Raw genomic sequence first — 25,003 nt, 5'->3', positions numbered from 1 at the left:
ACATAGCGTCAATGCCAGTACACAGCATTCTATGCAATCAATGACAGTACACATAGCATCAATGGCAGTATACATAGTGTCAATGGCCGTACACAGTGTCAATTGCAGCAGACATAGCATTCTAATGTAATCAATGGCAGCACACATAGCATCAATTGCAGCACACATAGCTTCAATGGCAGCACACATATCGGCAATTGCAGCACACATGGCTTCAATGGCAGCACACATACCATTCTAATGCAATCAATGGCAGCATACATAGCATCAATGGCAGCACACATACCATTCTGCAAAATTGAAAAGATTAAAGAGGCACAAGCTGATTTTAAATGTTTTTTAGGATATAAATTTTGTCTGCATATTAAAAGATACTCAAAGTATTCTACTTACTGATGTTTACTTAACCAACACTTGCAATTGACTGAACTCAGTCCTGGTATTAGGATATAACTTATGAACGATCCCATGACACAATTTATTATACGTATCAAAACATATACAGGAAGTCCCTATAGATATGCAATGCAACCATATATATATGCAACCAATAGTTCTAACAATGCCAGAACATAAAATGTAATGTCAGAGAAGGCATGCATGGACATTAACATTATACTAGAATATATTGACTTGCGTATTTCACTCGAGTAAAAAGCTTATAAATTCGCTTATGCCATTTTAACCTTTGAAACATTTTAAATACGTAAACATTTTACGTAAAACTCACTCCGAAGTGGAGAGGCTTTTGCATCGATAGCTCAACAGATTTAATGACGTCACCAACACTTATTATGGGAATGTCTTTGTCCTGACTACTCTCTGAAAAGAACATGAAAGAAAAAGAGAAAAAATATTCATTTGTTGGCATGTGCGAGTTTTAGAAAATGTTGTATAGTAGTTTTTTATACAAATATACAATAAGTACTTTGATATTTTGAAAAAAATTAATGAATCATTCTTACGGATTGATGTCGATTAAGTACTGTGTCACATTAAAATTATAAAAAAAATATTCTCGCTTATCTGTTTCATCTGTTTGTTGGATTACACTCACGGCACTCACATGTATAGGGATGAGGTCCTGTTTTCAGTGAAAATGTTTGAAAATATAGTGTAAAATAAATAAAAAGGTGTGCCAGAAAACAGCGCGCAAAGATAATTTAGTTCAGGTGGAGAGATATGTAGAGGTTCGCATTGTAATATTGCAACTTATACAACGTAAGATATTTAACTTGAAACAGAAGTTTGGTAAAAAAAAGAAATAAAACTTGCTACATTTTATCGTCTGCCTAACAAATCTTTAACTTTACAATTGCATTTTAAGCAATTCTCAAGGTGTGGGTCAACAAGATCAGCCAAAGAAAATATAGAAATAAAATGTAGCATTGGCTAGTCAATATTTTGTTGAGTTAGACGATGCTCTGTTTTGGTTAGTAACTGGATTATGTTGTAATTGTCTCACCGCCCTCATCTCCGGAGGGTTTTGTGGCCAACGTGTCTTCCTGCATCTTTTTCTCCTCTTTCACCTCTTTCATTGCTTTGTCCTATCATGGATACATCGAGAGACATCAAAGGAAAAAAAATAAAACATTTTGATGACGCACATACTGGTGACATCTATGCCTTTACACATGACATGAGATTCTAAAGCGGAATAGTTTTAAAAATGGTGTTAAGTTTTATTGAAGCCGCCCAGTTATCACATTCGAATCATAGTATTTCAATCACATTATGATCAGCAAGGCTATTTTCAGCCTTGCTTCAGAGGACTTCATTTAAGTTGTGACAAGTATGTCTTTAAGATTTTTGTTTCGCTCTTGTCTGTGCTATGATTGTTTTGGTCGGGTAGAGTTGGTTCAAGGTTACATTATTTTCTAGCAGTTCCCAACGTTTTGTTAATGCATCTTTTAGTTTAGACGCTTTGATGGTGGAACTATATATGTTGTTTTGAAGACTAGAGGAATCTGTAGAGTTGGTGTCCGATTTTGGAGATAAGTCTCCCTATTCTCATAACGGACCTACATGTAACGAGCGAATCACTTCTGATTTGTTGTATCCTCTTTGTGTCAATTTAGAATTTCAAAATTTGTTTTGGAAATCTTCTTTGTTACTGCATGTTCATACCTCATTGTTTCCCCTTTAATAAAAAACCATTAAAGACCGAATTTGGGTGACATGATTGTCTGTGGAGGTACTGAAAAGTGTCAGTCAGTTTGGTGTAATCTGGATGACCAGAATGTGGTTTCTATAACCACACATTATATAAATCGTTACGATCGATACTGTATAGGAACTAGACTAGTTTGGTACCGTGCGTCTTGATATCCAAGCGTTTGGTTTGTTTGAACCTATGACCTTTGTAAATCACCAAATCAAGGCATACCACTTCCGTTTCTGAGCTGACCAACAAAAATTTTAATGTTGGGTGCATTTCATTTATCTTTTCACTCAGAATATTGAGTTCACTTTGTGTGCCATGGCATAGCACGAATAATTCATCTCTGAAATGTGTCCAAAGTGATATTTTATCCATGTCATCATCGTTCGGCTGCGCAGCAGTCGGCCATAAGTTTCCTCCAGCCACAACGGTTTTGAGCCATTTTTGACAGTTGACCATGATTCAGCATGCCATCTGCATCTCCCAGAAGACAGTGGATGTATTTTGAGAACAGGGTTCTTTGCCTTCCAGGTTTCCTCTTTCCATGTTTTGGGACATACAATGCATACTCCTTGACAGGCTCCCCATCAGGCATGCGCAGTACATGTCCAAGGAATTTCAGTTGACGATTCCTGGCTCTTGACAAGGGGCACAGTCTCCGTAAGATTGTAGATAGTAACATTTGTTACTTTGTCAATCCTCTTGATGTTTAACATTATACGGTAACATGATGTGCCAAAGGAGTTGATTTTATTCTCCATATCCTTAGAGATTATCCATGACTCACAGCCATACAACAATATGGTGACACAAGTTGTATTAAACAGCTTAATTTTGGTTGATATTGGGATGCTGGAACTTTTCCAGAGATGCTCTAATTTCCAGAAAGCTGTCCAAGCAAGAGCTCTCCTTTGCTTCAGGTCGCTGTCGCTGGATCCCATCATGGAACCCAAGTATCTGAAGTCATTTACATGGTTGATTGTATTACCATACACTTGGAGGGGAGGCTGTGGATGACAGTTGACAGTCATGAACTCTGTTTTGGGTGCGCTGATAATGAGACCAAGGTCTGCAGCTGCCTGAGAGGTTCGGGTCAGCTGCAGCTGTGCACGTGGCATTGATGACTCAAGGAGAGCGATGTCATCGGCGAAATCCAAATCATTCAGAAATTTAGCCGGATATCTTCTTGACTGCCTGAGGTGGGTCTCAACTCCTGTGCCAGATTCAGATGCCTTTCCTAACAAGTAGTCAACAAGGATTATAAAGAGAAAGGGTGCCAAAATTTATCCTGGACCATGTATGTTTCAATAATGTACCACTCAAGTTTGTGGAGTGCGATGTCAGCTACACTTTGTATCTCTGGAGAAGCTGGTCAGCCCATGTTTGTTTGTAGACATCTACAAACAGAGGCTACTAGAGGAAAACCACCGTTTGTATTTTCTCTTGGATTTATTTGTAATTTACCAAGGTGTTTAAGGTGTGTTTCGTGTTTTTGTCTTGAAAATTTTCTTCTATCCATATCGGGAGATTATTCTCAAGACTTTATTTGTTGAAACTATAGTTTAGTGGTTTGGTAGTTCTCTTTTTGGAGGATGTGGTGTACTGTGATTTTGAAGGCTTTATCTTCTGTTTTTGTGCCTTTTTTCGTTCCGATGTTTAACCTGAAGCAATTTGACAAGATCGCATTGAATATGTGAGCGAGATGTCAAACTGCCCATTTCAAAACGCTGCATGTGTTGCTAAACATTTGCCGATTTTGATGGAATTGGGGTACCTCTGAACACTTCTTGGGTCTTGAAGGCTCTGTAATTAATGTTGGCGTTAGGAAATATCCAATTTTTTGGAAGGTAAAGCATAACTTAGCTGAAAAATCCACACAACTTTGTGATTTATATCTGAATCGTTTGTCTATTTGCGTTTACGTTACAGGAATTGTAGCGTTCGCTTCAGGTTAAACATCGGAACGAAAAAAGGCACAAAAACAGAAGAAAAAGCCTTCAAAATCACAGCAAACACTACAATTATTGCAGCTAACTCAGACAAAGGCACTGATGTTATACGTCTATACAGTATAATGCCTACATAAGCTAATAATACTACATGAATTCACCTATTTTTTCCATGAAGCCATTAAAATTATTTTGGTGGAGTTTTATATTGGGTACAAATGTGTTGGGTGTCTGGGAAAGCCTCCACACCAGGTTGTTATATAACACATGCATAGAAAGTAAAACCCATTCATTATTATGCTTACACCAACAGACCAAAAGTTGTCAGCCGATGACATACAATACTGATATAAAAATCTATTAGGCTTCTAGGAAATAACATGATCTCATTTATAAGGAAGCCGACCATGACTACTACCAGTCAATTGTCAATACTATACAGAAGATAATTCTATGAAATTCAAAAGGTGTAGTGGTCATGGGAAAGGTATACCCATTGAATGAATGAAACTGACTGACTGTAATGGGATACCCATTGAATGAATGAAACTGACTGACTGTGATGGGATTACCCATTGAATTAATAAAACTGACTGACTGTGATGGGATACCCATTGAATGAATGAAACTGACTAACTGTGATGGGATACCCATTGAATTAATAAAACTGACTGACTGTGATGGGATACCCATTGAATGAATGAAACTGACTGTGATAGGATACCCATTGAATGAATGAAACTGACTGAATGAATGTCAAGGTATCAGCATCCGAAACTTCTCTCTACTAAGGACGACTCAGTCACTTTTTTTCCCTTTAAATTTTCAAAATGTGTGTCTTGTAATATTTATTTCTCTTAGTGTTTTCTGTTAACTGCCGCTATACATGTCTTCAAGACTGAAGAGACAGATTTGATATTTATTTTGTATTGCAACGTATAAAAGTGTTAATATTCATCACAATTTGAAGTGTTACGTTGCCAGTGGCTTCAAGATCATACCTACCAGATTTGTTACCATGACAGCAACTACTAGATTTGCAAAAACAAAAGCACCAATAAGGATACAAATGAAGAAATATATTCCTCCTACAACAGAGAAAAAAACGTCTTCCTCACCACTCTGCAAAAAAATAGAAATACATAGAAGCAATGATTTAATCATACTTACACCAATTAGTTGTGAAAATCAAAAGTATCTCAAATCACCCCAAAACTTTGCAATATGAAAGCTTATTCTTGATTCTTTTAAAATCATTACTGAAATGTGATTATTCTCTCTCTCTCTCTCTCTCTCTCTCTCTCTCTCTCTCTCTCTCTCTCTCTCTCTCTCTCTCTCTCTCTCTCTCTCTCGCTCGCTCGCTCGCTCGCTCACACACATACACATTATCGCACAACTATAATATCATGTACACTAACAACACAAAGCAAACAGACATTCATACACAAATATGATCATTTGAACTGAGGGATGTTTATACGATTCTATCACGTTATTGTTGACAAAAATCAAGAAAAGGTTGAGAGAGCTAAAACAATCTTAAACTTAGTTGCACCTTTTCCTTGAAATCATTGAATATCCCCATCCAGCCGTCTTGTGTAACACAAATAAATAGAGAAAACATTGCTGTAGTAGGGAAGGAAAGGAAGGAAGATCAAAATGTTGCATTTTATTTCAAGGTTGTACAATTATCATTGATATCTTCACTTATGTGAGAAATCTAAAATGTCATTCATCATGCTATTACATACGCATTCCTTTGTGGCTGTCACTGAATGTTTTCTAGCAACTAAAGGCTTAGTTTATTATACAGAAGATAAACACTGATGCAAAGTATCGTCTGAATTGAATTAACAATATTATTAAATGTAACGGTTATAGTGTTTAATTAAGGCATGTAGAGTAAAGTTGTTAATGTACTAAATTAATGTCAACATTTATACTAAACTTGTGTTTAAAGGAAAGTTTTAATAGATCTATAACTTGTACAAACGAAAAATCATCTTTACCTGATCCCATGTTACCAAAGTGTTGTGGTAGTTCACTGCCAAATAAAGCCACACCAGCAACACTCAAAACCACCATAATAACGACCAACAAAAGACCAATGTTTAACATGTCTATCACAAAAAAAATAAAAATAAGAATGGAGATTAAAGCAGCTATGGTCTATGCTCGAGCTCTTCAATGTTTTTTTGCTGTGCTGTACACACGATCACTATACTTCCACCTTTAGCCTTTTTAAGGATGTATAAACCAAAAGACTTTGCACCTATATACAGATAGCTTGTACTTAAGGTAGGAGGTGTCAAATTCGAATTACGTCAACGACGCAACTTTTGGCGCAGACTGAAACGCGCGCTCTTGTCAACATTCGAACGCGAAATAAACCCGGAAGTGAAGTGAAGTGTTAAATGTTTTTCAAGCACTGTACGTACTCTTGGAGATTTAGGGGTGAACGGAAGGTAATCTCGTATAACTGAGTTTCAGAAGTCCTTGCGAAGAAAATTAGCTTTACTACCATGCATGACTTAAAGAGGAGCTGTTTTATAAATGTTAGACTTGATGAAATGTATCATCAACCACACTCCCTACGCTATGGCGAAAAAATTGCAACAAAAACATTATTCAAATGTACGTAAACAATCAACTCTCATGTACCATAGAAGCAAAACATAAAATCATCGGACTACGCAGTTTTTCAAAAACCTCTCGCACACTGAAGATGTTTTGCGAAGCAAATTTGCCATTTTATTAGTTGAAACATCATTTAGCATTTTATATGTTTTCCGTCGCTACTTTCTTAGTAATCAGTGGTCACGTAGCGTAGCGTCGGTGATCGAGAAACTTCAGTCCCTGAACTCCAGTAAAATTGCAATCATTTACCGGCCTTAAAAACACCCTATAACAAATTGATAACAGTACTCTTTTGTAAAAGGCTTCCAAAACTTATTCTGTTGTCGGTATTATGCTCTCCCACGATGGTGTGCACTTGTTTGGTTTCGCTAGGGGTCTAGTAGTCCTGCTTGCATACGGCAGAGGTCGTCCCTTCCAAGCGTACACCGTCTGTAAGTAGGACTTTTTTTAGCTGTCTATAGCTAGCTCTCATCCAGAGAAACGATTTTACTTTTAATGGGTCTGTTTGTATCCCTAAACATGCAATTATTTCTTTTAAAAAATTTCCCCAAATTGAGAAATGGACACTGTAGAACAGCACTAAAATAAAGTATCAACAAAAGAACTGTTTTTCCTAACTACATAATGGCTTTGTATTCATAGCATTACTACTTATTGATTTGATTGGATGGACATTTTCAATTTTGGCCAATTAAGTTGGGGGGGGGGTAACTAAAAGTTTTAGCTATTTATCCTACATTGAACTATTGACCTAGCCCCTAATGTGTTGATTTATCATACATAATTATGTACTGACAAACATCCCTTGGTGCCTATGTGTCCCAATATTTTGCATTTTTATGTGAATTTTGTCCAAAAATGTTGAAATTTGGATCGGCTGGGTGTGTGTGTGTGTGGGGGGGGGGGGGTTATAATTTTGAATGTTATGACCACTTTGGCTTTTGGGGAAATAAATAAACTCTGCAAATGAATAGTTCAGTTGATTTAGTGTACATATGTACTGATAGATATATCCCTTGGTGCCTGTGTACAATTTCATGTGATTTTTAGCCAAAATGTTGAAATTTTGAAGGGGTGGGGGGGGGTTACAATTGTGAACATTATGAGCAGTTTGGCGTTTGGAGAAAGAAATAAACTCCATATATGATTAGTTCAGTTCATTTAGTATACATATGTACTAATAGAAATATCCCTTGGTGCCTGTGAGTTCCAATACTGCACAATTTCACGTGATTTTTGTTCAAAATGTTGAAATTTTAATGGGGTGGGGGGTCACATTTTTTACTGGCATTTTCAAGTTAGCATACACACAATGATTTTTGTTGTATAATTATGAAGGGGCATTGGTACATTATACATATGAGCAAAGATAAACAAGCTCATTTTATTTTTTTTCAAAATTCAACAAAATTTCATAAGATATTTCTGTCAAAAATGTCAAAATTTAGATGGGGTATGGGGTTACAATTTCAATTTTACAATTTAAACGGACGTGGTGACCCCCTACTTTTTTGTCATTGATAAATAGCTGGAATAATACATTGTACACATACAGCATATAAAAAAAATCTATCACAGACTTTTATCTTTTTTGCAGTTTTCTTGAGTTTTTCTTAAAAAATAATAAAGCAGTTGGGGATAAAATAACATAATATTTTATGAAATAATGAAAAGAAATTACAAAAAAATATGTCTAGACATACTATACATTGCACACAAAAAATGTAAGTTCATTAAGTGCTCCGGGGATAATCTTTAACTATCAAAAATTGTGGTGTAGTTAATAGTTGTAAATCTACTATTTTGACTCAAAAAAAATTGTGTAGATACAAGAAACGGTAATTATCTTGAAAACAAAGGTGGTGACATAGTATTTTTTTGGCATTTTTTACATATTCAGATATCAATGTTTAAGTATGCAAAGTATAAGAAAAATCTATCGACTTTTTTGAATTTGACACCTCCCCCCTTAACATATTAAAGGAACCTATATACTCAATCTGATTAAAATCCGATGTGGTGAAAGCGTCTAGATGCCTTTATTTTACGTCTATTTCCATCATTTTGTGACGTTTGTTTTGTTCGCCGCCTTCCCACATCTGAACCTGTGTAATAGACAATCCCATTGAATGTTGACAATATTGTAAGGTTTCACAACCAATCAGCATGCTTCAATTTCTCCCGTGTGTGCAGTTGCCAATGTAACACTCATCCTGATCAGCCAGTCGAAAGCGTGAGATTCAAACACGATTGTCTATTAATATTACACAGGTTCAGATGTGGGAAGGCAGCGATCACTCAGAACAAAACAAACGACACAAAGTGATGGAAATAGAGGTAAATAAACATTTAGCCACTTTCACCACATCGAATTTCAATCAGATTGCTGTATACCGATAGCTCATTATCAACATTGGCAATCTCGTCAATCAATAATGAAATCAATCAGAGAACAATCTGATTAATATCCGATTGGCATGATTTCTTTCTAGCTCTTACGTTTACTATTGTTTATTCTTTTGTGAGTGCCCATTACCTACATCTGACACAATACCACAGGTTTATTTGAACCCAATGCAATGAGATGGAATGAGTGCGCAAATAACAGATGTAATAACCAGGTGTGCAACATGTAACCGGTTTAGAAATCAACAACAAAAAGAACTGCTCATAAACCATGATATACCAGACTGACCATGGCAAAAGGTAGGCTCCGACCTCTTGGAATGCAACAAAGCAAAATATCTATTGCTCATAGATTATTTCTCAAAATATGTAGAAGTTTCAGAAATCACTGATACCACAGGTAAAGCCACCATAAAACAACACAAAGAACAGTTTGCTAGACATGGTATTCCTGAAACAGTGATATATCGGATAATGACCACAGTATGACAGTGCAGAATTTCAGATATTTGCTCAGCAATACAACTTGAACACATAACATCATCTCTTAGATACCCACAAAGCAATGGCATGGTGGAAAGAGCAGTACAGACGGTGAAAAAGTTACTAAAGAAAGCGAAATATGATAATAAAGATCCATATCTTGCTCTACTAGCACTTAGAAACACATCCCTTGAAAGAATGGGGTCACTAGTTCAGCTGTTATGAGTAGACGGACCAAGACAGTGTTCCTACAAAGACATCACTCCTTGATCTCAAAGTAGTGGACAATAAAATAAAACATAAAATAAGAGAAACCCAAGTCACCCAGAAGTTTTACTATGATTGAGATTCAAAACCACTTGAAGATTTAAAGACAGGTGATCAGGTGCATTTCCACACATCAGCAAATATATGGAAACCTGGAATTGTAAAAATTTAAAAATGTTTATCCATATGCTAGTCCATGTGAACAATAGGTGTTCATTTGCTGAATGGCTATCCAGTTGCCTATCCAACCATGTTGCTATCTTTACGATATATGCTATCATTTGGCTGTTGCTATGGACATGGTCATGTGGCTCGATATATTTACATACATTTTTAAATGTTTTTCTTCACTTGTGTATGAATTCCTGATATGATCTTTGCAATATATGTGATCATTTGGCTGTTGCTATGTGCTTGGTCTTGTTGCTAGGCATATTTACATACATTTTTTGAATGTTTATTCAATTGTCTATAAATCCCCGTTATCTTCGCAATATATGTAATCATTTGGCTGTTGCTATGGGCATGGTCTTGTTGCTAGGCACATTTGCATACATTTTTTGAATGTTTATTCATTCGTCTTTCTATTCCAGTAATGTTTGCAATATACATGATTATTTGGCTTTTGCTATGGGCGTGGTCTTGTTGCTATGCAAATTTACATACATTTTTTGAATGTTTATTCAATTGTCTATTAAACCCTGTTGTTATCTTTGCGAAACACACCACCGTTTGGCTGTTGCTATGGGCGTGGTCATGGTTGTTAGTGTATTTGCACACATTTTTTCAATGTTTACTCACTTGCCTACCAGATGATTTCACCAAAATATACTGCCATTTGGTTGTTGCTAAGGGCGTGGTCATGGTTGCTAGGGCCAATTTTGTCAAAATGTTAAGAAAAAAATCTGCAGACTAACACTTTCCGAAACATCTCACAAATTTTCAGACTCATTGACCAAGTACTTTTTGAGATATAAATGAACAATCTTACACCTGATTTGCATATCACTCATGGAATCATTGTATGCTTAATATTCCTTCATCCATACATCCCTAGATGCATTCTCATTAAATTTCAGCCCAATCTGCTCAGTAGTTTTGGAATTATAGATTTTTAACCAAAAAGACACTTTTTTAGCCCTAATTTGCATATTATTGATGGAATCATCATGTCATGAACAATCTTACTTTACACCCCCCCCCCCCTTAAGAATGTTCCCACCAAATTTCGCACCAAATAGTTTCTGAGTTTAAAAATGAACATTCTTACACCTAATTTGCATATCACTCATGGAATCATTGTATGCTTAATATTCCTTCATCCATACATCCCTAGATGCATTCTCATTAAATTTCAGCCCAATCTGCTCAGTAGTTTTGGAATTATAGATTTTTAACCGAAAAGACACATTTTTGCCCTAATTTGCATATTATTGATGGAATCATCATGTCATGAACAAATCTTACTTTATACCCCCTTAAGAATGTTCTCACCAAATTTCGCACCAAATAGTTTCTGAGTTTAAAAATGAACATTCTTACACCTAATTTGCATATCACTCATGGAATCATTGTATGCTTAATATTCCTTCATCCATACATCCCTAGATGCATTCCCATTAAATTTCAGCCCAATCTGCTCAGTAGTTTTGGAATTATAGATTTTTAACCGAAAAGACACATTTTTAGCCCTAATTTGCATATTATTGATGGAATCATCATGTCATGAACAAATCTTACTTTATACCCCCTTAAGAATGTTCTCACCAAATTTCGCACCAAATAGTTTCTGAGTTTAAAAATGAACATTCTTACACCTAATTTGCATATCACTCATGGAATAATTGTATGCTTAATATTCCTTCATCCATACATCCCTAGATGCATTCTCATTAAATTTCAGCCCAATCTGCTCAGTAGTTTTGGAATTATAGATTTTTAACCGAAAAGACACATTTTTAGCCCTAATTTGCATATTATTGATGGAATCATCATGTCATGAACAAATCTTACTTACTTTTTCTGGTCTCCTTTTACCTACCTCAAAAATGTATTATTTATTTTATCTACAAATGTATATTTAATAAGTAGGTAATAAAGAAGATATATATACCCCCTTAAGAATGTTCCCACCAAATTTCACACCAATCTGCCCAATAGTTCCTGAGTTTAAGTTTTTTGACCAAAAATTACATTTTTTGACCCAAATCACAGACCTGTGATGCAATCATTTTGTTTGAACAATTTCCCAACTAGACACCCATGGTAATGGACCCACCAAATATCATGGCAATCGGTTCAGCGGTTTTTGACTCTAATTTGTTCACACACACACACACACACACACACACACACACACACACACACACACACACACACACACACAGACAGACAGACAGACAGACAGACAGACAGACAGACAGATGCCGGGTGATCCCTATAGCACTCCTGAACCTCAGTTCAGTTTGCTAATAAAACCTACAACAAAACCTCGGTCATATATTGTGAAAGCTGAAGAAAGACAATATAGGAGAAACCGGAGAGACCTGTTTTTGACACCAAAAGAAATGTCATTGGTACCACAGTGTGAATAGCCAGACGACAGTACATCGGCTTTGTTACCACTTACTCCTATTCGGCATTCTCCAAAATAAATACTGGATGGTTCATCAAAGAAAGAAACTTCACCATCACAATATCTCAACAATACATCAACGATGCAACCAGTCACCTGTCGTGTAAGCGGACACATCATCAGAAAGCCTGACTGATTTGGTTTTTTTGAATATTCTTCATAGGAACTTTGAACTGGAGGAGTTACAATGGGGCAGAATAATCCTCAACTTGTCCTGAAGCTGGATAGTTCATCCCATGCTTCAATAGTTAGGAACTTTGATCAATGATACTTTGTTTGTTGTTTGATGTTTGATGTTGTGATGCATGTATGTGAAGTATGGTCAGCAAGTATAATGACGTCACCTGATTAATCAATAATACAAAATTGAAGTCACTTGGAACATTGAGATAAATCTATCGACAATTATATTTTAATGTTCATTAGAGTTACAGACTCGTTTACAAAGGGAGGCAGATGTAGTGATCAGTTGTCACTAAACACCACAGTATACTTGCTTTGAAAGACGTCAATGTTAATGTATGTTAATGTGTGTATAAGTGTTGATCTTGAATAAAGTTTTTCAGTTTTGCAGGTATCCCCAAGTCAGTTTGGTCAATTGTTATAAGGTCCTACACGCATCCTTGAATACCTCAGCATTCTCCTGGACACCGAACTCATGGAAGCCCACCTTCCACTTGACAAACTAGATTGCTTGCGAGCACTGATCCTTACATTATTTCTCAGACGCTCTTCATGCATGCAGAGAGACATTCTCAGTCTTCTGGGTCACTTGAACTTCGCAGCACGGGTGGTGCCCCCAGGGTGCACATTTGTCTCATACCTCACTGAACTGTCTACATCAGTCAAGCACATATGTCAAGCTCACAAACAACTGCAAGGAAGACATCCGCATGTGGCTCCACTCTACATCACAATGGAATGTGTTTCGCTATTTTTCGATGATGCTCCAACCCCGTCACGGAGCATGGATCTCTACACCAATGCAAGCAGTCATGGCTATGGTGGATACTACAAATGACACTGGTTCCAGGGGCACTGGTCACATGACCTCAGGCTTGACTTTAACTCTTCTCATTCCATTGCCTTTCAGGAATTATACCTGATTGTGGTAGCAAGCATGCTGTGGGAGGAGAGTTGGTCAAAAAAGCGCACTGTCACTCCGATAACCTCGCAACAGTGCGTACCATTAACAAAGGCTGATCAATGTCAAAAATGATCATGATGCACATGCGCTGTTTGGGTCTAGTAGCTGCCACCTTCAGTTTTGTGTATTCTGCAGAATTTATCCTCGGTAGCACTAACACAAATGCCGATTCTCTTTCTCATTTTCAGATGCAGAATTTCCGACAGGTAGTACCGTGCCCTCTACCCTCCAACGTGCTCTTCACCTAAACCAGGCTAACTTATCATACCAATTATCTGCCCTGGGGTACAAGAATTCGCAACCACTACGTTCAGGCAGGGCTTCAGAACCCATTGCTCTCTACATCTGGCCAACCACTCCTGCAGTTTCAGCACGTCATCTGCAGCATCCGTCATACACAAGAGGACAACGCCCATCCACGCCTACCGATAACACTTCCTCTGCTTCAAGATTTATGCCATCTCATGCATAGCACACTGTTCAGATTTTATACGGACTTACTTCTGGAATCTGCTTTCCTTCTCGAGTTCTTTGAGATCAATCATCCAGTAATCCTGCCCAAGAAGTGTCACATTACAACACTAATAGTACGATACTACCATGAGAAAATCAACCACATGGGAAGAGGCTGCACACACAACCACATCCGACAACATGGACATTGGAGTCAATGGCTCCAGTGCAGTATCTGGCCTGATCTATGAATGTGTTGTCTACAAAAGGTTGAGAGGAGCATCTCAAACCCAAAAGATGGATGACCCACCAAAGGATTGGATGGAGGAGGCTCCATCATTTACGCACTCAGGTGTAGATCTATTTGGTCCATTCCTGATCAAAGAGAGGAGTGAATTGAAATGGTATGGTGTATTGTTTGTATGCATGGCATCCAGGACAATTCATCTAGAGACAGCTAATTCCCTAGAACCAGACTCGTTCATAAATTCAGTAAGACGATTCTTACTAAGTATCTAAGTATCTGTGGTCCTACCAGGCACATTTGTGGAACAAACATAGTTGGTGCAAACAATGAAATGATCAGAGCACTGGAAAAGATGGACCAGGGAAAGATAGCTAACTTCTTGCTAAACCAACAGTGTGATTGGGTTGAAATCAAATTCAACGTTCGTAGTAGCAGCCATATGGGGGGAATCTGGGAAAGGCAAATCAGAACAGTGCACAGTGTTCTAGAACCTCTCATTCACCAGGCTGGTCCTCAACTAGATTATGAACCTCTCCATACATTCATAGCTGAAGTGCAGAACATAGTAAATTCACGACCAATCACCACTGGCCACCCCTCTGAAGCTGGTACTCCAGAGCCGCTTACACCAAATCACTTATTGACGATGGAGACCAAGACACAGCACCCTCTAGTCACTAGGTTTGTTCGTTTGTTATCAGTGGAGGAAACCATGTTGTAAAAAACAATAAAAGCCATCTTCATCAGTTGTCCAGCTCCGTGACATCTCCAACCAGATATCTACGTAAATATTCATTATTGACTTTATTGATACTAGCGATCGTTGAGCACAATATTTCTCCAAAGAAAACAAGAAAAGTCATTGTTTTGAAGTAAGGCAAAACTCTGGAAAAATGGCCAAGCATGCACTGAATCATACACCCACAATGGACTGGGAAGTCCCTAATGTGGTCAACGCCTTTGCCAGATTCCAACAAAAATGTGAGTTAATATTCAATAGTGCTTTAGAAAAAGCAAATTATCTACTACAATGGGTGGATGATAATGGACTTGACATATACAACAGATGGACCTTTGAAACGAGGCAGATAAGCTGAAACCAAACAAAATACTAGACATGTTTGCCAACCATCTGGAACCAAAATCAAATCACAGAGTCCAAAGATACCATTTCCAAGAAATGCGTCAGAAACCATTGAACCAGTAGATGATTTCATTTCAAAACTGAAAAACTTTGCAGATAAACGCAAATTAGGATCTGACCATGAAAAAGAAGACCGGTTAGTGGACCAACTTATATGAATGATAAAAAAGTACACAGAAAGCTAATTGGAAAAAGAGACCTACTCAAGCTCAACAATGCAATAGACACAGTAAAAGTACATGAAGTGACAGGGGCACACATGGAAAAGCTGACTAGCAACCTATCAACAGGCCTTGTAGACAGCAACAGCAGAGCAGTGAGTACAATAAAGAAGAAACCCCAAAAGAGCCAGAAAACAAGCCAATGCCATAAGTGTGGTAAAACCCATGAAAGAGGCAATTGCCCTACATATGGTTCAACATGTTTAAGATGTGGCAAAGCGAACCACTGGGGTTCAGTTTGCAACTCAAGACAGGCAAACATGCAACCTAGAAAGCAACGTGGAAGAGACAAACAAGACCATGAGATGTCATATGACACTGATGGTGATACCACAGATAAAGAAAGAGAAAACCTTAGTATAGGTACCATAAATGTCAATACTGACAACAATGAAGACAAACGAGATGAAGTATATACAAAGCTACAAATTAAAAGACCTCAAATGCAAAGTAGATACTGGTGCACAAAGCAATGTTCTACCAATCGGTCTGTTTTGTATAATATATCCAGACAGAGTAGACAAACAAGGTAGACCGAAACCAAATGTATTGCAAGGCAACGAGGCTCAACTAACTGCCTATGGTGGTTCAAGAATCAAGCAGCTAGGAACCAGAGTCATTCCGTCCTAGTATAAAGGAAGGAAAATTAACATGTATTTTCTATATAACTGATGCACCAGGTCCTGCTATCGTGGGTCGACAGGCGTGAAGAGAACTTAATCTCATTACACTGAACTGTTCAATAACAACAGAAACCTCAAAGACAGTAAAATAAGAAGAAAACAAGCGACACATGCAAACACAGAATACATCGATGGCTATACTCCCATTGAAGACCGTCCACCAATACAAAGCAAACAAGTGACACATGCAAACACAGTGAATACATCGACGGCTATACTCCCATTGAAGACCGTCCACCAATACAAAGCAAACAAGTGACACATGCAAACACAGTGAATACATTGACGGCTATACTGCAATTGAAGACCACCCACCAATAAAAAGCAAAGAACATTTAATACAAATATACCCAGAATGCTTCAATGACATAGTTGGATGCTTTGAAGCCTACCGTACATGTACCACATAACACTGGATCCAGAAGTGACACCAGTAGTACACGCAAGTCACAGAGTACCATTACAACTACGAGATCGACTCAAATCTGAACTGCATGAAATGGAACAGAATTGTCGTTTCTCCCGAAACTAATTTCTGTTGAAGGAAAGATACTCACCTAAATATTCTTACAATAGGATTTGCTTGCAATTCCCAATGCTTTTCCAATAAAACTTTATTAACCCACCTCCTCCTACAATTACTGCCCTCAACGTTGGAAGACCAGTTGCGCTATGGAACAAAATCTTAGTCCAGAAACCAAACTATACTGAGACTGTGGGGAAGGAGGGAGGGACTGTTAGGTGAGTATCTTTCCTTCAACAGAAATTAGTTTCGGGAGACAATTCTGTTTCCAGAAAGATACTCACCTAAATATTACAATAGGATACAGAATTTGTCACCAGCTAGGTGTTGGGTGTCTCTGTAGGACCTGTTAATGTGATATTCTGGCTAATGCTAAGTGGACCTAGAGTGGCTAGATCCTCAGCATGGTCAGACATACCCCGCAGATAATAGCTAATAAATGAATTAGGAGATCTCCACATGACCGCTTGTAAAATGTCAGCCACAGGCACGCCTGATCTGAGGGCCCATGAGGCAGCAATAGCTCTTACTTCATGAGCTGTGACTCTGTGAGGAGATAAGTGATCCTGTTGGGCTTCTACGTAAGCCCACTTGACAGTATCAACAATCCATTTAGAAATATCTGCTGGGGAGCAGTCATCTTTAACCGAAGGGGGAAACAGGATGAACAGTCGTGTCCTACCCTTCCTAAATGACTTAGATCGGTCTAAATACCAGCGAAGTGCTCTCACTGGACACAGAGTCTGTTCTACTTTGTCTCGCCCAACAAAGTCATCCAATGACTTGATCATAATTAGATTAGGCACTGACCCCAAAACCTGGTTCTTGGCCAGAAATCCTGGTGCAGTATGCATTACTGCTGAATGATCCTCACTAATACACAGGGCATGGATTGCACTACGCCTTCTCCCAGATGCCAAGGCAACAAGAAAAACTGTCTTGAGAGTAAGTGCTTTCAGTGACACAGAACCCATGGGCTCAAAAGGGGGTTCCTGTAACACTCATAAAACCAGTGGCAGACTCCACTGTGGAACTGTTTGTTTAGAGGGAGGACGCTTAAGAAGGAAGTGGCGAATCATATTGGAGAGGATTTTGTCCTGTCCAAAATCGTCTCCTCGAATACTTTTAATGGTGGCTGCAATGGCTGACCGATATTCTTTAATAGTATTGGGAGAGTACTTTTTGGTGACAAAAAGAAAAAGAAGGAAGTCAGCTAACTGCCTGTTAGTGACTTTGACAGGACTAATCTGTTTTCTGTCACACCAACTACAGAAGAATTGCCATTTCTCAATGTATGTAGCCAGTGTACTGGGTCTCTGAGGTGTGGCAATAATGGCTACAGACTCTCTTGAAAAGCCTTTCTCCATGAGGGATTGTTCGACAACCGAAACACATGAAGATGGAACATCTCTGGGTTTGGGTGAATGATGTTCCTGTCCTGTGTCATTAGATCCTCTCTCAGTGGGATTTTGAGAGGAGAAGCTATCAACAGATTGAGATTGGTTGGGAACCATGCTTTGGTGGGCCAAAGAGGTGCCACTAGAAATATCATTGGCCCCTCTTCCTGGATTTTCCTGAGAACTCTGGGCAGCAGAATGACTGGTGGAAAGGCATATGCCATGCTCCCCTCCCACGACATGGAGAGAGCATCCACCACCATTGCCCTTGGATCTGGTACTGGGGACACATACAGTGGTAGTTTCCTGTTCTTGTATGTGGCAAAGAGATGCATTGATGGGCGACCCCAACAATGGAAAATCAGATCTACTACACACTGTGGTAGTTCCCGTTCGGTCTGTCGTATCCGACGCCCTTGGGTCTCCGACGCCCTTGGGACAGTGCATCGACTATCCCATTCAGCCTGCCAGGTAGGTGTCTGGCTATTAGCGTAATCTTTTTGTCATGACACCATAGCATTAGATCCCACAACAGATAACATAGAGTTGGGGAGACTGCCCCCCCCCCCCCCCATGTTGTTTATGTAAGCAACCACTGTTGTGTTGTCTGAGTGTACCAATATGCAATGCCCTCCTACCAGAAACTCTAATTTCTGGAGGGCCAGGAACACCTTCAGTTCTAGCCAGTTTATGCGGTGACAGCGTTCGGTTAAATTCCATTGACCTGATGTCATATTACCTCCCGCATGCGCCCCCATCCCTCGTTTGACACATTGGTGAATAAGGAGATGTCGGGATTGGGGGGTACTAGTGATTTCCCCCTCAATAAATTCGAGGGACGAAAAGGGATGGAAGTCTGCAATGGCTGACTGGATGGGCACCAAAGCGCTAATAGGTATAACTGGATCGGGCGCGCTCTTAGTCATGCCCAAGGGGGGATGTCTATACATGAATTCATCAGCCCCAGGAGAGATAACAGACTCCTTGCTACTATTGAGCGTTGTAGAAGGATGGACCGAATGAAGGTTAATAGTTTGCTGATTTGGTCCTCGGTTGGGCAAACAACTCCCAATTCCGTCAGCAATCTCATTCCCACAAAGGTCATGTCCTGGGTGGGAGTCAAACATGATTTCTCCCGACTGAGAATAAATCCTAGTCTTTGGAGAAGATCTGTCGTCACAGCCACCTGAGTGGCTAGTACGACCCATTCCTTCCCCCTCAGTAACCAATCGTCTAAATAGGGGTGTAACAGAATTGAATGTTGGTGTAACCACGCCACTGGCACTGCCGCCACCCGTGTAAACACTTGTGGTGCTGTTGCCAGACCGAAAGGGAGATCCATGTATTCGTATACCTGTCCATCGATTGCAAAACGGAGGTACTTGTAGCAGGCAGGGTGAATAGGTATATGGAAATAAGCGTCCTTTAAATCTATGGACGCAATCCAATCGCCTGGCTGAATGGCAGCCAACACCGCTCTGGGTGTTTCCATTTGAAACTTGGGGACTACTAGATACCGATTGAGAACGGAGAGGTTGAGAATTGGTCTCCAGCCTCCCGACTTTTTGGGGACCAGAAACAGGTGGTTGAAAAACCCTGGTCCCTCGTTCTTCAGGTTGACTGTACGAATAGCAGCCTTTTCTAAAAGACCTTGAATGGCCTCTCTTATTTTTAATAAAGGCAAGAACCCGAACTGGTTGCCTTGGTAATGGGGTAACTATGACCTTCGTTGACAGTGGAGGCTGTGATATGAAGTCTAGGATGTATCCGTCTCTTACTGTATTTAGCACCCAACTGTCAGATGATATTGCGGACCAGTTTTGTGCATAGAAACGGAGTCATCCCCCACTGGACTTTGCTGTGCTGGTGGGGGGACAGTGAGAGTGGTTATTGGGTCAGGAGCGCTGAGCACTCTCTGACCCCCTACCTGCGGAATCTGAGAACGGTCTAGGCATGTTGTCAGTCTTAGCTTTAGACACATTACCTTGCCCCCGACCCCTATTAAAAGTCTTGGACTTGTAAGGAGCACTGGGTTGTTTGCCTCGTCAAACGGGCACCGGTCGATTACCAACTTGTTTTGCCCTAGACTGTTGTACACGGGGTGTAGAAGGTTTATCCCATAATAGGTGTTCTCACTGTTAAGCCTCACTGGCACGTGCTGCTAGTGCAGTGAGACGACCATCAAACAGACTGGTTATGCCAATAGGAGCTAAACGAGCTTCCTGTTTCAACTCGGAAGAAAATGAAACAGATTTGCGTTTCAAAAAGGCATCCCTCACTATTAATTGGAGAGTTGTATACTCTCTGCAAGCAGACTCTGGTATATGAGACAAGCCCTTATCCACAATCTCTATAATTCAAGATACTTTAGGACTATTGAGATTTACAGCCTGAAGTTCTTTGAATAGAACAGCTAGGGACCTGTTCAGTGTTGACGTTACACAAAGTTGTTGATGTGCAGAATCACCCAACTTTTTAATGTGAGCTTTGTCTATATAGACGGATGTAAACGATGATAGATCCTGATCCACTGCATCCACATTACCATCCAGTGGGGGGTGTGAACATGCTGGTTGCGATGAATGAGTGTGGTATGCCTTACCCCCATAACGAAACCATGGATAGGCCCCAGCTCGTAAGGCTGTATGGTCCTTTCCACTGCTGACCACTTCCTGGTAAATCTTATCATGAAGAGGCTGAACCTGGGATGAATAAGGCAACAACAAGGGGGTTGACTGGTCCTTGGGATTGCTAGCCCGTAAGGCAGCACCAGTTTCAGACAAAGGAGGAAGAACCAAATTAGGAGGGGTGCACTCAGCTGGGAAGTGTGAGTAGACCCACTGAATACAATCCTTGTATGCAAACACTGGTTCTTCTTCCCTACATGGGGAAGAGGCTCGAGAGATTGTTGGACTGTGACCTCTTGACCTCTCTTCCTCCCCTGAGGATTCACCAAAATCATTGCTATGAGATGCTGCAACTGAAATAGCATCAGGATCAGTCATCCTCTCTCTGTGAGAAACACGTTGAGAACTTAAAGGAGTGGCACCGCCTGTGCTCGGATCAGATGTGGGTGCCCCAGCACATGTTAACTGGGTGGAGAGCCGCTACAGCCTCTAAAACTGCCTGTCTAATGACTTCTGTATCAATAGAAGCAGGCTGATGATAAGCTGAACGCCTTGTCGGTTCTGGCTGTTGGTGGCGCTCTACCCCATGCCGGCTCTCGTCATAGTATGTCGACGATCCAAATCTATGCATCGTTCATGGTCATAGTGACATCGGTAATGCCTTCTGTCACCCGACGGTGATGTTGATGATGAATGTCAACGTCGATACCGTTTTGAACGTCTATAATAAGACGACCTAGAACTGGATGACTCGGAACTGGAAGAAAATTAATGCTTCCGTTCTGACCTCACCTGCATTTATAGCGACGAGGACTGTAATCCAATTGAGAAGAGGACGAGACCGTACTATCATGACTCTCACGTCTCCTCCACCTAACTGGGGACGGAGAATGTGAACATAAAACTGAACGATGCCGCGGTGAAAGAAGCACAGACACTCATTCATCGCCAGGCATTGAAGGCATTATTATTGGTATTACAAGGCATTTTACCTAACAATGGCTCTCGAAAAGTCTCCGTTCTCATGACATTTGAGCCACTACCTGGACTGGTAGACAAACAGGGGGCCGGTTCAATACCGTTACCCTGACTACCGACACAGGCAGATCGCGTTGGACCAGTGTCAGACTTGCGTTTGCCTAACGGAGAGTTGTTACGATCAGACTGGTTGTGAAGGTGCTGAGTTAACGAACCACCATTCACCCCAGTTGACGTAGAGGTACTAGTTTTGCCCTGAAAAGGACGGTTTTGCACAGTTGGTGAGTCTTACCTGTTGTTGAATCTGAAAGGGAAGACATAGCATGGCCTGCACCGGCTGGCGAAGTACTCGACAAAATGGACCTACCTTTGCGATGTGTCTCCTTACCTTGGCCGTGATCAACGCTTGGACCGAGCTCAGCCCATAAGCGGATCCCACGACATACACACAGTGCACGGAGCATCGCTAGAACACTGCCGACAATTCCGGCAGACAGAATGGTCATCGCGATTTGCCATAGAATGACCACAATCCCCTTTCTTCTTACCGTTAGGCATGATGATAGGGAGAAATAAAAAACAATGTATCAATAAACGGTATATATAATAAGCAAGGCGGGTAATAAAACCGCCAACACTACCACGATCTAGAAAACGAAAATCTTCACAGAAAAAGTGAAGAAAAATCAGCGAAAAGATTTACAAACTGGTTGCAAGACAATATATTGTCAACGAAACCGCAAACCACAAGAATTCACTGATCAGCAGAGGAAAAACACCGGGTTTCTGGTACACTAGATAACACTATGTGTTTCACACTGTGTTCCAAAAAAAGCAACTGGTCTTCCAACGTTGAGGGCAGTAATTGTAGGAGGAGGTGGGTTAATAAAGTTTTATTGGAAAAGCATCGGGAATTGCAAACAAATCCTATTGTAAGAATATTTAGGTGAGTATCTTTCCGGAAACAGAGCGGCATAATTACAAAAGTAAACCAGCCAACAGATTGGTTCAACTCACTAGTCATCAAAGAGAAAAGCAATCGGACTCAGGCTTAAAAGACCTAAACAAAGTCATCAAGAGAGATCACTATCCAACATCAACATTGGAAGAAATCACACCAAAACTAGCTGGAGCCAAATTGTTCAGTAAACTAGATCCTCGCAATGGATATTGGAATGTTAAAATAGATGAAGAATCATCACTCCTCACAACATTCAACACTCCATTTGGTCGATACAGATTCCTTCGTATGCCCTTTGGCCTTCACAAGAGTCAAGACGTGTTTCAATTCAAAATTGATGAAACATATCGCAACTGTACGGGCACTATTAGCATAGCAGATGACATAAAAGTATAATATTATGGAACTGATGAAAAAGACCATGACAGGCACCTACATGAAGATGGGGAAAACCAGAAAAGCTGGCATCAAGCTGAACAAAAAAAAATGCTCAATCAAAACAAAAGAATATAACTTCTTTAGAATGATATATATACCAGAAGGACTGAAACCAAGCCCTGATAAAGTCCACGCAATAGAAATGATACAGCTCCCAAAAGACAAAAATATCGGCAATAGCATTTTAGCACAACTGTACAGTTTTTGAAAGTGTTTATCCATATGCTAGTCCATGCTAACAATAGGTGTTCATTTGCTGAATGACTATCCAGTTGCCTATCCAACCATGTTGCTATCTTCACGATATATGCTATCATTTGGCTGTTGCTATTGGCATGGTCATGTTGTTAGATATATTTGCATACATTTTTGTATGTTTTTGCTCACTTGTATATGAATTCCTGATATTATCTTTGCAATATATGTGATCATTTGGCTGTTGCTATGGGCGTGGTCTTGTTGCTAGGCATATTGACATACATTTTTTGAATGTTTATTCAATTGTCTATTAATCCCAATTGTTATCTTCACCATATATGTGATCATTTGGTTGTTGTTATGGATGTGGTCTTGTTGCTAGGCACATTTGCATTCATTTTTTGAATGCATATTCATTTGTCTTTCTATTACTATTACCTTTGTTATATACATGATTATTTGGCTGTTGCTATGGGCGTGGTCTTGTTGCTAGGCAAATTTACATACATTTTTTGAATGCTTATTCAATTGTCTTTTAATCCCAGTGGTTATCTTTGTGAAATACCTCACCGTTTGGCTGTTGCTATGGGCGTGGTCTTCTTGCAAGTCAAACATATTTTGAATGTTTAGACACCCCTAAGAATGTTGATCAAAAATTACATTTTTTGACCCAAATCACACACCAGTAGTAAGATCATTTTGATTTGAACAATTTCCCAACTAGACACCCAATTTTTTGCTTCTATGGTACCTGAGAATTGACTGTTTACGTACATTTGAATAATATTTTTGTTGCAATTTTTTCGCCATTGTTGTATGTATGTGTAGTATGGAAAATTATCAAATCCCAAAGATAATTTTATAGTGGTCAATATGTCACCTTCCCACGTCAAAAAACTCACACTGACAAAACTGTCACAATTTTGTTCATGACAGTATAACTTCCTCTGTAGAGATGAAAGGTGTGAATGGTTTGTGGGCCACGTTTCCAGACCGGCAATATAGCGTAGGGAGTGTGGTTGATGATACATTTCATCAAGTCTAACATTTATAAAACAGCTCCTCTTTAAGTCATGCATGGTAGTAAAGCTAATTTTCTACGCAAGGACTTCTGAAACTCAATTATATGAGATTACATTCCGTTCACTCCTGAAATCTCCAAGAGTACGTACAGTGCTCGAAAAACATCTAACACTTCACTTCACTTCACTTCAAAACACTTCCAAGTTTGTTTCGTGTTCGAATGTTGACAAGAGCGTGAGTTTCAGTCTGTGCCAAAAGTTGCGTCGTTGACGTAATTTGAATCTGACACCTCCTACCTCAATGTCATAATGGTATTAAACTTTTCTTAAGAATTTTCACCCTATGCTAATTTGAGATGACATTGTCTTTTAAGATGTGAAATGTTTGCCAAGATAGTCAAAAAATTGCCTTAAAACTCCAAATCT

The 25,003-nt window shown here is 39.5% G+C and overlaps 1 protein-coding gene across 1 annotated transcript in view; it reads right to left on the bottom strand.

The window, feature by feature from the left end:
* Nucleotides 1-25,003, bottom strand: part of LOC144433626 (cation channel sperm-associated protein 4-like) — an 82,027-nt gene that overhangs the window by 2,890 nt on the left and 54,134 nt on the right. Inside the window, exons 9-13 of the mRNA XM_078121962.1 lie at nt 6,120-6,230; nt 5,666-5,736; nt 5,116-5,232; nt 1,466-1,547; nt 731-822 (exon numbers count right to left, since the gene is read on the bottom strand). Coding sequence (XP_077978088.1) covers nt 731-822; nt 1,466-1,547; nt 5,116-5,232; nt 5,666-5,736; nt 6,120-6,230 — 473 coding nt within the window. The remainder of the gene's footprint in view (nt 1-730; nt 823-1,465; nt 1,548-5,115; nt 5,233-5,665; nt 5,737-6,119; nt 6,231-25,003) is intronic.

This window comes from Glandiceps talaboti, chromosome 4, assembly GCF_964340395.1.
Source record: "Glandiceps talaboti chromosome 4, keGlaTala1.1, whole genome shotgun sequence".
Taxonomy (NCBI): domain Eukaryota; kingdom Metazoa; phylum Hemichordata; class Enteropneusta; family Spengelidae; genus Glandiceps; species Glandiceps talaboti.
The sequence above is the reverse complement of the archived record's forward strand: the minus strand, read 5'-3'. Positions and strand labels throughout refer to the sequence as shown.